The 17,617-nt window shown below is 39.7% G+C and overlaps 1 protein-coding gene across 2 annotated transcripts in view; it reads left to right on the top strand.

The window, feature by feature from the left end:
* Positions 1-17,617, top strand: part of frmd6 (FERM domain containing 6) — a 125,015-nt gene that overhangs the window by 92,624 nt on the left and 14,774 nt on the right. For both annotated transcript variants that reach the window (XM_043697633.1, XM_043697634.1), the window contains exons 9-12: positions 3,788-3,856; positions 8,223-8,397; positions 10,144-10,479; positions 15,913-16,044. In XM_043697633.1, the coding sequence (XP_043553568.1) occupies positions 3,788-3,856; positions 8,223-8,397; positions 10,144-10,479; positions 15,913-16,044 (712 nt within the window). The remainder of the gene's footprint in view (positions 1-3,787; positions 3,857-8,222; positions 8,398-10,143; positions 10,480-15,912; positions 16,045-17,617) is intronic.

Below are 17,617 nucleotides of genomic sequence, written 5' to 3' on the forward strand. Positions count from 1 at the left end.
TAGGCAAGAATCACATGTTGTTAGTCATTGTATGCTACAGTATGCTCTGTAATGATAAGGGCAAAAGGCACACTCCAGTCTTAACAAAACATCATGTTCATCAAGACTGTTCTAACACATTACCAGCTTCCAATCTCACTCTGTCTCCAACTCACTACTATACTTAACCCTACTCTGTCCCATGTACTGTACCCAGTTCCATCTCCCTTCCCAATAACCAGACGTGGCCCACATCTCCCTCCATTTCCAAAGTGCTACAAATATAGTAGTAGATCTCCCAAACTGGTGTTGTATAAGTTACTGCTGCAGTGCAGTTACGTTTTGCATGTTGTACATTGCTTTTTCAAAAGAAGTTAAAATTTAAATATCCAACCTTCATAAACTGGTTTTGAATTTTATATTAGACTCCCACTTCTAAAAGGGATGGAATGGGAAGATAGTTCAGTCTCCTCCAGCGCAGTTGTATTTTTCCATTATTCATTCATTGGATATAACCATTGCTGGTTAAGTCAGCATTTACTGTCCATTCTTAATGGTCTTTATGTAGTTGGTAGTGTCACTCCAGTGGCCCTGGACTTGGTCTCCTACACCATTCTGCTCCCTGACTCTCAGACTTGGCTGGCCCAAGCCCTAAAGCCTTGATTCTCATTGGTTCTTACTTCCTTGAACTGCCTGAAATTCAGAGCTTGCCCTCTAACCACCAAATAGATCTGAGCTCCTCCTTTAGAGTGCTAACAAGTCATGGCTTTCAATAAATCTCTCTTGCAGTCTGGCTTGGAGTCTATATTGTACTTGGTTCCTTCTCTTGCTAAACTATTAAAACTCAAAAAATTATTGTAATTCAACTCATTTTCATAGAGATTTTTTGCAAATTGGTTACAACATAACAGAAGAAAATTCAAACATTTTAATTTTTATTTAACCTGTTTAATTTAGCAGCATTAATGTGTATTAACTGCTTCACAATTCTACTTTACTGTGGTAACAAGCTTCTCTCTCTAGTTAAATGGCTGCCGGGGCCGAAATCACTGTGGCATGCTCATATTGTCTGTTGCTTCATATTATGCACAGTGCTAAATTTCAGAGATGTTTTCTGATGCAATGCCAAGGCCTTGAAACGTCAAAAGTTATGTTAGAGATCTTGCAACTCCTAGCTCGCTGGCCAGTTGGAATGATCCCAAGTGACTATATATTTCACTATGTCAGGGTGAGACGTCTTCGTCCATTTCATGAAGGCCAGAAGGATCATTTGAGCTAAAGAGAAGACAGAATTTAAGTTCAAGGATAAGTCAAGCGTGAAGAATAAACAATAAGAAGGTTTCAGAAACATAAAAACTGCTAAATTTTATGAATTTGCAAATACTTTATTTCAGATAATTTCTGCCTAATGTGTGATGCAGCCAAGTGACTAGAACATTTGCGTAAAATATCTATCCGTTTGATAATGTTGATTAGCTTAGGGTAATGGACACAATGGGCCTACTTTTCTATTCTAATTTTAGTCTGCATACAAAATCTGTGCGTAGTTCAACCTATTATACCATATTACAGTACAAACCAGTGGTATGTTTTAGTTATAAGATAACCAGTTTTGTTGAATTCAATTGCCCGAGCTTCATCTTACTTTAAGAAGGTGGCTGAGCCAGTGGTGATAAATGCATATGAATTTTTTTTTTACTACCCATTGATTCCAAAACAAAGTAATTTGGACATTTTGATGCTTTGTGATCCAGATTTTAAAAAAATTAAATATGGACAATCACACTCTAGACTGAACAAAGAACAAAGAAAATTTACAGCCCAGGAACACGGTGGGCGGCACGGTGGCACAGTGGTTAGCACTGCTGCCTCGCAGCGCCAGAGACCCGGGTTCAATTCCCGACTCAGGCGACTGACTGTGTGGAGTTTGCACGTTCTCCCCGTATCTGCATGGGTTTTCTCCGGGTGCTCCGGTTTCCTCCCACAGTCCAAAGATGTGCAGGTCAGGTGAATTGGCCATGCTAAATTGCCCCTAGTGTTAGGTATAGGGGTAAATGTAGGGGTATGGGTGGGTTGCGCTTCGGCGGGTCGGTGTGGACTTGTTGGGCCGAAGGGCCTGTTTCCATACTGTAATGTAATCTAATCTAATCTAAATCTAAAAACAGGCCCTTTGGCCTTCCAAGCCTGAGCCAATCCACATTCACTGTCTAAACCTGTCGCCCACTTCCTAAGCATCTGTATCCCTCTGCTCCCCACCTACACATGCATCTGTCCAGACGCATCTCAAATGAACCTACTGTGCCTGCCTCCACCACCTCTTCTGGCAATTTGTTCCAGTCGCTCACTACCCTCTGTGTCAGTACTTACCGCGAGTATCCCCCTTAAACTTTCCGCCTCTCACCTTGAAAGCATGACCTCTCGTTATTGAATCCTTCACCCTGGAAAAAAGCTTGTCTCTATCCACCCTGTCTATACCCTTCATGATTTTGTAAACCTCAATCAGGTCCCCCCTCAATCTCCTTTTTTCTAATGAAAACAAACTTTACCTACTCAACCTCTAGCACCTTCCATACCAGGCAACCTCCTCGTAAACCTTCTCTGCACTCTCTCCAAAGTGTCCACATCCTTTTGGTAGTCTGGTGACCAGAACTGTACACAGTATTCTAAATGTGGCCGAACCAATTCTTGTATAATTTTAACATGACTTGCCAGCTCTTATACTCAATACCCCGTCCAATGAAGGCAAACATACTACATGCTTTCTTGACCACTTTATCCACCTGTGCAGCAACCTTCAGCATACAATGGACCTGCACGCCCAGATCTCTCTGCCTATGAACTTTTCCCAACGGTCTTCCATTCATTGTATAATTTGCTCTAGAATTAGTCTTGCCTAAATGCATCACCTCACATTTGTCTAGATTGAAATCCATCTGCCACTTTTCTACCCAACTCTCCAGTCTATCTATATCCTCCTGTATTCTTTGATAGTCCCTTATGCTTTGTGCTACTCCACCAACCTTGGTGTCATCTGCAAACTTGCTGAACATACCAACAGTGCCCTCTTCCAGATCATTGATGTATAACACAAACAACAGTGGCCTCAACACTGACCCCTGTGGAACACCACTGGTCACCTTTCTCCATCTTGAGAAACTCCCTTCAACTACTACTCTCTGTCTCCTGTTGCTCAACCAGTTCTTTATCCACCTAGCTAGAACACCCTGCACACCATGTAACTTCACTTTCTCCAATAGTCTACCATGGGGAACCTTATCAAACACCTTACTAAAGTCCATGTATATGATTTATCCTTTGAGGAATCCTTAGCACTACTGGCATATATTGTCCAGAATCCTACAGGGAAAGTTTACCTCAGCATTCCTAAAACATTTTCCTTATTTTAATGAATCTATCAATTTATGTATTTTGGTGGTCTACAAGATCTGAGCTTTGCTAAAATAGCTCTTTGGTGGTTATATAAAAATGTCAAATTTAACTCTCCATATGATTCAGCAGAAGGCAAGACCAAGTTGATATGGAGCTACAATTACACTGTAATTACACAACATTTCATTTCCTTATGCAGAATAGAACATGATTACAATGCTGCTTCTTACAAACACCTTCTAGGTTTAGGTTATTCTCATGAGTAGTACAGTCATGTGAGCTAGGAAAATGAATTCTGATTTTCACTAACTAAAGTTTAAATACATTTCTTCCTCGCTCTTATGTCCCATGACAAAGGATAATTAATTGAGGATTTTGACAACTGAATATATTTATTTCATGATTTAATGTTTTCCAGGTTGTGGGAGAATCTAAACAATTGTTGTATGATTTTCCTTGGACCAATGTTGGCAAGCTTGTGTTTGTGGTAAGTTATAAAATCCGTAACAGGACTACTTTCCCCTTTAAATTGTGAGGGAGAGAATCTGTTACTTCCCAGATATTGTTTTAGCTGAAAAGGAGACAGTTGCTGTTTCATTTTAATAGAACAGAAGTGTTATCCGTGCCTTTCTTTGGGATCTTTCGAAGCTCCACAGAACAGGTTCGGAATTTGTGTTACCAGCAAACAAACACAAACACTTCTTTCAGTTTTATTGGAAACAATTGCACAAATGACATCCTTTTTAAAAAGAAAGTACAATGTACATTGTAAAATATCACTTTGGTTGTGCTGGAGTGAAAATATACATATGTACATTGGAGGTGTTTTATCGAAATACTTGCACCATTTTGTGCTCATTACCATTGCTTTTGGTCAAACCTAAGGAAGTAAAATAAAATTGTATAATTAGATTATTACCCTTATTATAAAAACAGAAAATGCGTAAGATATTTAGTAGGTATGGCAGCATCTGTGAAGAGAGGGACACACTTAATGTGTACTAGATTGAGAAATTTTCAAAGGTTCTCTTGAAAAGATTATCTCTCTCTTTACAAAGTACTTCCAGCATTTCGGATTTATTTTTCAAATTTCCAATGTCTGCAGAGCTCTGCTTTTGTTCACTTTTTTTAAACCCTTTTCTCAGCTGACAATGAGGGTCTGCATGTTACTTACTTAAAAAGGAGTAACTGTGCTTCAGAAATGGGGAATGCATTTTGGTATTTATTCTTTGTCAGATTCATAGAGAAAATAACAACTAATATGAATAATTTGTTAACACATGTTTGTTGCATCCTTGCTGGTCTTTTTACTTCATTGAAATGCATAGATTATCATAGGATAAAGGCAGATAACGGAAACTATTTCGCTAATTCAGCCCATCGTTCCATACAAAAATGAAATCCATTGCCACACCACTTTATTGCCTTGTGAATGTCCCTGAGTTTTTACCTGCACTGGTAAGACCACTAATGTAACATAACATACTTTGTGCTTTATGATGTTATTCATAAATTACCTTTTACCATATGGCCCCTTCTCCTGCAGTTTATAATCACATCGTTCCCCATGAACGTACAAACACAAAGTTGAAATGAGCTTATATTTTTGATTTAATTATACAGAAAATACTTGCAAGCAAGTTTGGCGTGTGTTTGGTTACAAAGGTTGCATAAATGCTAGTTTTGAAGTACACGTAATTCTAAATGTCACAGCTTAACAGGGTCAATTCAATAGCAGGCTCAAACCATGAATGTCATAAGATTAATGCGTCATTTCATGTTTTCAATGTTGGGGCTGAGATATTTGCTTGAATGAGTCTGAATTCAGAATTATTGATAATTATAACCTGTTACATCTGCTCTAATGATCAAACCGAAGTAAATAATCGCCTCACATATAAAGGAATGCAGAATTTATAGCTTGTAGCTTAAAATTAGTGGTGACATTCTGTGGATTTAAATACCAAGCTGCAAACTATTTGACTAATTTGACCAGCTGGCAGTTTCTGGTGCAGAAAAATCATCATCACAAAGCTGCCAGTAAAAGCACAACTGTGAAGGTTTCAAAACCTGCGTGACACTGTGATTTGAGAAAATCGCTGTTCATCTCCACACATCTGCTTTGAGTGCTGCCAAGTTTTTATTCCCACAGTCTAAAAAATAATCTCATTTTCCATATGCAATGTGAAAGATGCATGTTCGCCAGCAAGCTGAATGCATTAGACTCTTAGGAATAGCTTAACTTGAAGGTTTTTTTTCTTGATGGCAGCTAATATAGATAGAAGAAACTTTTGACGTGTGCAAACCTGGGGCCAAGTTTTAGCTCTGAAAACAAGTAAGTTTTGATGGGCTAAAGTTTGGCCCCTAGTATCAGAATGTACTGACTTTAGGATACTTACATGAACTGACCTTGACAGATTTTTTCAACTCTATTCTCTTGGACTGGAATTTTAGACAGCAGCAGCACTAATCAACATATAATCTTTTTGCAGTGATTAGGGAGGGGATGTTGACCTCAGTCCATAGGGTGAATCATTTTACTTGTCAAATGCCTTTCATTATGGATGCTTTCACTTAAGACTTTTTGTGCTCAGGGAGAGCAGAAATTGGGCTTTTTATGTTAGTTATTATATTCTGGGTTTATAAGATTTTCGCCATCTGATGTCAGCAAATGCCGTATTATTTTCATCCTGCTCACGTATATTCCAGTTGAAGCCAAACATCTGCAATGCCAACCGAAGAGCCAGAGAACAGACTAGGGTCCAGATACACCCAGTCGCTGCCAGTCTGCACTGAGGCCTGGGTACACCCAGTCACTGCCTGTCCGCACTGAGGCCCGGGTACACCCAGTCACTGCCTGTCCGCACTGAGGCCCGGGTACACCCAGTCACTGCCAGTCCGCACTGAGGCCCGGGTACACCCAGTTGCTGCCTGTCCACACTGAGGCCCGGGTACACCCAGTTGCTGCCTGTCCGCACTGAGGCCTGGGTACACCCAGTCACTGCCTGTCTGCACTGAGGCCCAGGTACACCCAGTTGCAGCCTGTCCGCACTGAGGCCCGGGTACACCCAGTTGCAGCCAGTCCGCACTGTTAGTATCCACAGGACCTTGCAAAAGAAGAACCTCTGCCTGCCCATTACCAGATAATCCAAAAGCAAAACACTGCATGCTGGGAACCGAAAAGAAAAATGACAAGTGCTGGAATATTCAGTACCATTTGAAGAGGGTAACACTGTTATTGCTTCAGACTGATCTTTCATGAGATTTAGAATAAGTTGGTCCATATTTAAAAATCACACAACACCAGGTTATAGTCCAACAGGTTTATTTGGAAGCACTAGCTTTTGGAGCACTGCTACTTCAGGTGGTTGACCACAACCTGATGAAGGAGCAGAGCTCTGAAAGCTAGTGCTTCCAAATAAATCTGTTGGACTATAATCTGGAGTTGTGATTTTTAACATTGTACACCCCAGTGCAACATTGGCATCTCCAAATCATGGTCCATATTAGATGGCTGAAAACAGGGAAGACCAACCAGAGGATTTTTTTATATAGATCTAACATCTTTGAGGCATTATGCTAAAGTACCAGCTGGTACACTCTCACATGCTTTTTGGTCTGACTCACTGAAATTTATTGTCAGTCTACTTTTATAACCATATTTGATCATGTCATAGGAAGCTGCCTCAAGCTATAAGTTAAGTATTTCCAAACTTTTACAATCAGTTGATGAATTGGGTTTAAAAGAAGTCTCTCCCCAATTGATGTTCACTGATGTTCATCAAGACTTTGACAGAGGTCAATGACTATCTATTCGTGAGTGTTTCAGGCCATTAAAACTAAACATTTAACTACAGGCATGTGAGTTAACATTGAGCCCAAACTAACTTCTTCAGGATTCAAAATAATTCAAACAATCTGCTCCTTGGTTTCTTTCTTTTTCTTTTTCAAACTAATGTTTAGCTCAGTTAGAAACCTTGTACCTTTGCTCTTAATTCTTTCCCATTGGTGAGGCACCTGGCACCTTCCTTCAGAGAATGGTGGAGGTCAGAAGCTGTATGTATGAGAAATAAATGCACTGAATTTGTAAGAGTGGGTGTTAATACTCAACTGCTGAAAATGTGTTGCTAGAAAAGCGCAGCAGGTCAGGCAGCATCCAAGGAGCAGGAGAATCGACGTTTCGGGCATGAGCCCTTCTTCAGGACTGTTCGTCAAGAACAGTTCATCCTGCTCCTTGGATGCTGCCTGACCTGCTCCGTTTTTCCAGCCACACATTTTCAGCCCTGATCTCCAGCATCTGCAGTCCTCACTTTCTCCGTTAATACTCAACTGACATGCAGCAGTTCTCAAAGTATTATTATAACACGTTCAACATTAATGGAAAGTCTTATTTTAAATTCACATGAATTGTCCACCGAAGATGTTGAACCTAAAGTAGGTCAAAGCATTTGCGTGTGCAACAGATATTATGGCAACGATTTACTGTTAGATCCATGAGGCATAATAAAATCTTGCCAAACAAAGCTTTCTTGCTGCAAATTGATAGATTCCTGAAAGAACTATGCCAAAATAAAGGCCAGAGTAATCATTCCCCCTCTCGGTATTTCCATTTTATATCTCAGGATAGTGTAAAATTTGATGTCTTCAGTTTTTCAAGTTCCATAGGAATGATTGAATCAGATGTTCACTGCAAAGAACATTTTTTTGGTCACCAGACACATTCAGAGCTAAATTGCCACAAATTTCCCCACAAATTATAGAGAATCTTTGGGTTCAGGTTTAAAATCATGTAGCAGGATTTGTTCTACAGTATGTTTCTTGTTTATGGTGCAGCTTTTGCCCTTTCTTTACAGGGAAAGAAGTTTGAGATTCTGCCGGATGGCTTGCCTTCAGCTAGAAAACTTATTTACTACACGGGCTGTCCTTTGCGCTCAAGACACCTACTCCAACTACTCAGTAACAGCCATCGTCTCTATATGAACCTGCAGCCAGTCCTGCGACAAGTCAGGAAGCTGGAAGAGAATGAAGGTATTTTTGAAACCTCGAGGACTGGTATAACCTAATGGACTCTGCATTTGCACTGAAATCAAATGCTTTGTTTTTGCCAAAGCTGCTGGGCTTCTCTCATTGTTCCCTCAGTTCACCCAGGGAAGTTGTGATTTATAGCATCTCTCTCCTTTTTTTTCTCAGAGCCATGGTGCTCTCTTTAGTGGCCTAAAGAAAGCTTTTCAGTAACTTGGACTCTGCATTATCAGAAATCTTTTCCTGCCAACCTCCCTAAATAGCACAGCAAAGCCTGTGATATTATAGTTGGAAATTTTGATTGAAAATGAGAGTAGAAAGGAGTAATAAAATGATTGACAGAAATAATTGTATGTATCTGTGTACAAATATGTAGTAAAATCTTACATCTGCATACCTGCATAGAATTTTTAATTCTAATTTCCACAGTTATGATGAAATTATTCAGGTAAGCTCATTCCACTGACTGCACAAAGTGACCACTAGGTTCTGACAATTCTTTCAAAGCATTCTCCAAAGATTAGTCCTTATCAAAAGTCCCTTCTCCGTAATAATTTCTAATATCAAAAACAAATTAATTCCATATTTTACAAGGAGAGGGTTACATTTGTCCATTGAACTATTGTTTGAAATTTTTAATGAAAAATCTGAATGTTTTATTTGAAGATCTTTACCCTTCCGAAAGGCTTGAAATGAATGGTAGGTATTTTGGCCTCCCCAACTCAACAGAGGTGAGGGGTACAAGTGAACCTGGATCAGGGGTCCCCACAAACAACAGATCCATAGTGTGTGTGATATCACTAGCAGGTTTCCCATCCAGAAGCCAGCCTAACCGACCCAGTCTGGAGGTGGTGTATGCAGGGGAGAAGTGGATATTAACCCTGGGGTCAGGAGGCTTGATCCACTGGTACCTGACCCAAGAAAGGGACTGTTTGCAAGGTGTTGGAGGGGGTGTCAGTGGTCAAAGATCTCAGCACACCTGTAGATCAGAAGGTTACAGGGTCTGAGGTGAGAGCCTCAGATACATGATAGAGATCAGAAGCATCAGTTAAACAGGGTATTGGAGCTCTTGGGGCTGTAGTGGAGAGAGTGATTTGAAGGCTTGTGGGTTTTGTGTGGGAAGTTGATCAAGCTAAATGCCAGCAGTTGATCCCAAGGCTAGCCATTAACTTTCAAATAGTGAATGAATTATTGCCTCATTTATATATGTAATAGACCACCTCATGTTGTTTTCCTGCCCTCTGTCCCAGCTCCATTAAAGTCAAAAGTGGCTACATTGCAAGTGGGTCAGAGTTGGGATTCAGAGTTTTAACACTCCCCTATCCAATAACCACCCATTTTGGGGGTTTAAAATCATCTCCTCCCCTACAATTCCCCTTCATATGATGTTTTTGCTCTGAGCTGAATGAACCATAATTTTTGTAATCTACATATACCTACATATTCAATTTTACAGGCTCTCTCATCGCTGTCTGTCAGCTAAATAAAGAATTGTTTTTCATTAGCTTTTAGCAGTTTCCCAAAGAGATCTTTTTTGTAAAGTATTAGGACTAAATTGTTAAAAACCCACTGACCACCTTGATTGGGTGACAAGTACACTCTTGAGTTTATCATTGTCTATATAATCTAGTGTTAAGGTAAAATGCTTGGATGTTCACGGAATAGATGTCAGTGCATTCAATTTTCTTTTTGCATATATTTTCCAGTATAATGCACCAGTTTTAAAAACTCTCTCTCTATTTTTTCCTGAAGAAAAAAAGCAGTATAGAGAATCTTACATCAGCGACACAATGGAATTGGATATTGAGCAATTGGAGAAGCGATCGCGAGCCAGTGGCAGCAGTGCAGGCAGCATGAAGCATAAACGTCTTTCCAGGCATTCCACAGCCAGCCACAGCAGCTCCCACACTTCAGGCATTGAGGCAGACACCAAACAAAGGGACCTTGGACCAGAGGACAGTTTCAGTGGAAACATCCTTCATAGGAAACTCAAATCCTGCAACTCAATGACCAGCCACGGGAGCTCTCACACCTCAGGCATTGAAAGCGGTGGGAAAGACAGAATAGAGGATGACTCACAGGATGATGGTAATCCAACTGGATAGTGCTGCAAGCTACCATTGCATCCGCTTCATTTACTTGTTATTACTGTCATAAAGCCTAACAAAGTCATCACAAAAAACATTGATTAACAAGTAGAATAAGACAACAGACATAAAGGCTTCTTTTGCATGCTAAGCATTTTGGTCTGAGAATGGAAGCAATAAGAATTTCCAATGGTTTGCGTTTTGTAAGGTTCTTACATAACAAGAGTGTTGTGACGTTTTCAGTTCTGCTTACAGAGCACATCTGAAAGTGAGTGTAATCCAGGAAAGAACACCTTTTTGCTTCATTGCTCCTTGAACAAACTATGGAACTAGTGACTTTACTGATCAAGGCTGAGCTGCAGATATTTTCCCTGAAATGTTTTCATTTCTTAAAGGAATAGGGGGAAGGTGCTGAAAGATGGAATCAGTCTTCAATGCATTCCTCCCATTGGATATAATGGGGTGGTGGAGGGTCAGAGGGGCATTATTAGAGTGGACATTTGATGACTGTTTCCCATCAAAAACCATTTCTGATTTTAGTATTCTTTGCAACAATTCTTTTTTTTCAAAAGAATAAATTTGTAAATATTTTGTAACACTTTTGTGTGGTATAAAGAATTGCTGTCAAAACACAGTATGATAGACCTCCCACTGCAGATACTTACAAGCTGATAAAAACTGAAAGCTGACCAGAAGTGTAGGATGCTGATTGAATGTATTTTTTTTAATGGTAGATTCATTGTATCATTATGTATAGTAGGGAGACTGCTCAATGTTGGGGTTGAAGTGAAATGGAAAAAAAATGTGGCCACCTAAGTGACTGATTGAAGGGACAAAAGTTCTTTAAAGCTTTGAAAAGGCTACAAGGTCAGTTCATGTTAACATTTGCCAAGGCTTGAGCAGGACAGTCCCAGGAAAAAAAAAAGTGGAATGAAATCCAAAGCACAAGCACTATTCAGAGACATGTAGCAGAGTTTCTGACTCAGTTTGACACAGGGGTCCTTTAGATGGTTGCAAAGTGGGTGGTGTATTTTGAATGATGGGTTATCAGTCTGATAGCTCAACACTTCAGCATGCCAAAAAGGTGAATGCAGGCATGAGGACTTCGCTAACTGGTGACTGTATGGTTGTGCCATCCTTGCCATCCATATTGGCTGTAAGTGTCCTTGCAGCAAATGATTATCTGTTTACTTTGAGAATATGAAGACACTTACCCATTGTCATGGCTAGGTAAGAGTTCCAGCATGTTTGATCACACATCATGCATGGCTAATTATGCTTGAGCTGGCTATTGCCCTCCTTAAAATAAATTCATATTCAAAAGCTGAAATACTGGATGTTGCTGAAATAATTCCACAGAGACCAGTATCCTATCACCAAGTCACCCTGGCTGAGAGCCAGCTCTCAGGGAGAACAAGATGTCTGACACTCCTGCTCCTATCTGTGAGCCAGGGCTCTCTGGACCAGATTAACAGCCCTAATCAAGGCTCTCGTATTCTATGACATGCACCTGGCTGACCTCATTACAATCACTATAATTGCCATTAGAAGCACTCTATATACTATACTTGTGTTAGATATACTGTTGTGTTCTACCCTGAGAATTGGGGTCCCTTCATACATAGATTATCTGCTACAGTGAGGCCTGTGTGGTTGTGTGGAAGTTAGAATATTCACATGTACAAGGAGCACATTGGAATACAGCCTGACTGTCCGTTGGTCGTCATATTTTCAAAAATGTCCCAGATGAAAGAGGATTCTCTTCAGGAAACCCATTATGTCGTTAACGTGTCAGCATTAGTCAGTCAGTCAGTCACCTCAGAGTCAAAGCAGTGACTTTAGAGGCTTGAACATTAACATCAAAGATGTCTCTGTGTCGTGACCTCACATTTATCTATCACCTATCATTAAATAATTATCTTGCCATTTATCTCAGTGCTGTGTGTTAATTGTTTGGAAATTCACTAGCCATCAATACTGGAAGTGCAATTCCCGTGGTGTTAGTTGACTGTAATTTTTCTTTTGGATGCTATGAGGTTATAAAACATCCTAGATGAATGCAAGTTCCTTCTTCTTTAACTCTTAATGGGGTTATAGCAATAAAGGGACAAATGAACAATTCTTGAAAAACCTGGGAGTCAATAGGAAAAGAGAGGGCTGAAAGGTTCAAAACTAGGTTTAAAGCTGTGATCTGAATTTTCCTTTGTGTTTTTAACAGATTTTATTTCTAACTTGCATTTATTTAATGCTTTCAATGTGAAGAATATTCCAATATGCTTCAGAAATAGTTGCAGAGAAAATGGGTGTCAAGTTTGGAACGGAAAGGAAGATTCACTTCACTATTCGATTGTACTGCAGGCTGAATTTGTATTTGTCACCCTTCCTAAACTTCAACTGATTCATAGCTCTTCTATCTACATCCTAATCTACACCTCAGTCCTGACCTTCCTCTGCTTCAGTTACATTGACGCCTGCTCCCTCAAAATTAAAATTCTCATTTTGAGTTTCATGGCTTTGCCCATAACTTTCTGTAGAATTCCTTCAGCATTGCAACTCTGAGTATTTTATATTCTTCCAACTTAGTCTCTGATGCAGTCTTCAATTTTCTTCATTCCACAAATGACTGGTTTTCCTTTGACTGTCTAGGTTCAAAGCTGCAAAATTCACTCCCTAAATCTTTTTATCTTTCTCCCTGCATGTATGTGTCTCACTCTTTCTGTTTCTCTCTGTGTCTTTCTCACTCTCTCCCATGTTGTATGACCCTCCTTGAAGCTTCACTGTTTTGATCATGCATTTACACGTCCTGCCTAATATCTCTTTTCTGTGGCTTTGCATGATTTTTTTTTCTGATTGTGCTGTCTTGAAGCCTGTTGGAATTGCGTTTGAGGTGTTATGTAAATGCAATCTGTTGATGCTGAGAGAACGGTTTTGGAGTATTCATACCATAATGCATGCTTCACGATCCATGGCAACTCGATCACCGTTGGAACACAGGACAGGGCTCTAGCCAGTGGCATCATAGAAATTTCACAGGCAAGCGATGCGATCTCACAAACTCTATTTTGAGATTCTAACCACCTTGTCGATTCGAATTAGACGCTGTATAATTTCCCTCTATATATTTATCTATCTATTTCTCTCTCGCGCGCTCTCTCTATCTCTCTCTCGCTTTCTCTATCTCTATCCCTCTCTATCTCTATCCCTCTCTATCTCTATCCCTCTCTATCTCTATCCCTCTCTATCTCTATCCCTCTCTATCTCTATCCCTCTCTCTATCTCTATCCCTCTCTCTATCTCTATCCCTCTCTCTATCTCTATCCCTCTCTCTATCTCTATCCCTCTCTCTCTCTCTATCCCCCTCTCTCTCTCACTATCCCTCTCTCTCTCACTATCTCTCTCTCTATCCCTCTCTATCTCTCTATCCCTCTCTATCTCTCTATCCCTCTCTATCTCTCTATCCCTCTCTATCTCTCTCTCTCCCTCTCCTTAAAACATATTTTCCTTATTAGTATCCTTTGGCTTTTTTACTCTCTCAATCTGGGCTGTATCCAGCATTTGGGACCTTGGACTTTCACCTACATTATTCAATAAAATAATCTTTATCATGTCTCACTTTCAGGCTGATCTTTCAGACAAAACTTTGAAAAACTACATCAGATTAATTTAAGAAAATTTAAAACAAATATTAATTAGTCAAGGGTTCCAGTTTCTGAGAATAATGAATGTCTAACCCCTATAAACTCTTGGATTGGGGATTGTGTAAAAATTTCAATCCTGAGCTCAACTTGCCTTCAAGTCACCTGCTTCCTGAATTAATGGAGGCAGAACAAGAGCTCAACAGGAGACCGATTGGCCATTTGAATATAATGAGACTGGCAACTCCGAATAAACTTGTTTTTCACATTTAATACTGGCTGGATTTCCTAGGTCTCAAACACCTGGAAGCTACAGCAATGGAGGCACAGAAATGCTTTCCCCTAGTCTCACAAGTCTGTTCTTGCCTTGAAATATTATCCCCCTCACCCTCCCTTCTCACCTCCCCACCGCGGGCTAATATCAGGGATTGGAACCTGTCAGTGGAGTCCCTGCCAAGGGCTGTGGCCTGTTCCGGTGTGTTCCTCCAATGACTCATGGAAGCCAAGCCTGTCAATCAGGCAGAAATCTTGGCACATATGGACACCATGAAGTTTTATCAGAACAGATCAAACATGTCTCTATTTGCACTGGAAATAGTGTATTAGTTTTGTAATGCATGTACTGCAAACTTGTGGTGAACCTACTGAAGGGTTTGGTAGTGTTGAGTAAAACTATAAAATACCTAAAAGAATAAGAAACCTTAGGTAAACAGCCCACACCACTTCACAGCACTGGGTCACACAACTGGGAAAATAAAGATTAAGGATACAAATCTAAAGCAAGTCTATGTGATTTGGACTACTTTACCAAAATGGATGCAAGCCATTGTTCACAAATCAAATGAAGAAATCCCTCAACCAATTTGATTTTATATTTCCAGAATATCAAACCTATTGTGTTTTCTTATTAATTAGCTAATTTGACTTCAATTATCTTTCATCAGACGATGAACTGCTAGAATGAATTACTATTTGCAAAGAAATACTTCATTTGCTCATAACTTGCCCTGTATAGCTATCTTGTTCTTTTAGCTTGATATATTTGAAAATATAGCTGTCGATAAAGTTCATCGCATTTAAGTATATAATCTATCTCTTTATGGGGTAATCTGAGACATGTCTTTTCAAGTCTGAAGATGTCAACTGAGTCAAGGTTTAGTTCCAAATTATAATCTGCAAATAACTCAAAAACTGCAAAGATTCTTTTGTCATACTTCTATCAGCTGCTGTTTTCTATAATATTTGAAGAAATTGTCAAATGCTTTAGTAGATGTAAAATACTATAGTATGCACACCATTGCAACAGAATATAACTCTCTTTACAAAGTAAGTCAGTAGAATAAATTTACAACCTATTAATCTGATCAATGGCCAAGAGTTGTAGGACCCAGACAGCAACAATTCTGTACATGGTTTCTTAGTCAGGTAGACTTCGTAATGTGACAAATGGATGTCAAAAGGACAAAGAGAAGTTTTAAAATTGTTATTAACAAGAATTATTAATTAACCATTCTCCCAATCTATTACAAAAATGAACCATCCCTAATAATAAGAGGCACAAGCAATGTTACCTCAAGTAAACATAGATCATTTATTTCAGTTAAGCTTGGAATTTTCATTTTCAGTTTGAGTTGGGAGTTTAGGAGGGATGGCTGTCATTGATAGCACAGGACTGGATCACCATAACTGGCCTTTGTTGAGAAAAATGCTTCTTATGTTCTCAATTATACAGAAATTATAAGGTTACAAAATATGAGATGTAAAATCTATTTGAGCTAAGTGTATTGTTTTTATCCTAGAAATAGAAATGCTGGTTGATGATCCCAAGGACTTGGAGCAAGTGCATGATCTGGCCCCAGAAGTCAATCCTGACATGTGTATTCACATCACTGAGGAGATGCTGATGTCAAGGCAGCTGAATGGACATGCGGGTGAGCAGATCTGGGAGTGTCCTCCAAGATGTTTTGAAACAATATAGATAATCTTGTTCTGTATAGATTCTCGCAAATGAGAAATTTTGTCATTTATTTGAAAATGTACTAAGAACAGGCACAAGTTAAAATGTGAATCTACAATCTATAATATTAATTGGATTGCAAATTGTTTTTTGCAAAATTATCAGGCTTGAGTTCCTTGGTATATTCCAGCAGAGTTGGGTTCTACAAGACAGTGGCTCCTTTTTGACACAATGTAAATTCCACCAGGAATTCCTCTGCAGCTGTGCATCATAAGAGAAAGAGTGACCTAAAAATTGTTCCCAGACCAACATATACTGTGGTACAGGAGGTGTCTGTGGGACTTTCAATAACCATTCTTAACATAGAAATAATCCCCGTGCAATTAATTCTTCCTCAAACTGAAGAATAATTGGAAACATAATTACTCTTTAAGCAGAGTGTACCTACAACCACTTGCCCTTCTTCTCTGCTTAGACAATGACAAAGAATTAGTGTGAAGTGGGCACCAATTGCGGTGCCATGTGTGGCACAGGTTCTTGCTTCCTTTGTGTTAAGGACTTTGGTTGAGATCAGTCCCTGGACAGACTGGCAGGTGGATGAAGAGGAGCTCACCAAGAATTGCTAGGCTATTGCACTTCAGTGTTCTCTCAAATGCTTAGATTTTCCTTAGATTGTGGTTTTGGAGTAGACTATCCCAGTTATATGTGATGAGGAAAGACATTGACTAATAGGGAAATTTAAATCAGTTTTTTTGTTAGCAGGAAGCCTGCCTGGGTATTTTGGCTTATCATGCCGGAGAACTGATTGGGATTGATGCTAAGGCAAGCTGCCCCTGTTTTCTTCAGAGCACAGTTTGGTGCTCACAATGTGGTCCCCTCTACATTGGAGAAACGAAGCACAGACTGGGTGACAGTTTGCAGAACACCTACGTTCTGTCTGGGGCAAAAAAGGATCCTGAGCTTCCAGTTTCCTGCCACTTCAACTAAGATGTTTCTCATAAGATTTTTATTTCCTAAGTTCTGCTTTTCCAGATGGTAATAGAACAGCTAGGTAAAAAATGTTAATATTTCAGATAAAGTCTTTGGTCAGAATGGTCCTTGATGTGTGATGTTAATTTTTTTTATTGCTCACGACTTGCTGAGTTTTTCAGTATTTTAAATTTTATTTTGGATTTTCAGAATCCATAGTAATTACTTTAGTACTGAAGATTTTAAAACAATGTGTACATTTAAAAATACATCAACTGCATGAGAAGTGTTTTAAACTTTTGTTGGCACCATTTTTCAAAATGACTATGACACTGTGGTGGATCAATGGTGCTGGAAGAGCACAGCAGTTCAGGCAGCATCCAAGGAGCTTCAGCAAAATCGACGTTTCAGGCGAAAGCCCTTCATCAGGAATAAAGGCAGAGAGCCTGAAGCGTGGAGAGATAAGCTAGGGGAGGGTGGGGGTGGGGAGAGAGTAGCATAGAGTACAATGGGTGAGTGGGAGAGGAGATGAAGGTGATAGGTCAGGGAGGAGAGGGTGGAGTGGATAGGTGGAAAAG

The sequence above is a fragment of the Chiloscyllium plagiosum genome, chromosome 10 (genome assembly GCF_004010195.1).
Source record: "Chiloscyllium plagiosum isolate BGI_BamShark_2017 chromosome 10, ASM401019v2, whole genome shotgun sequence".
Taxonomy (NCBI): Eukaryota; Metazoa; Chordata; class Chondrichthyes; order Orectolobiformes; family Hemiscylliidae; genus Chiloscyllium; species Chiloscyllium plagiosum.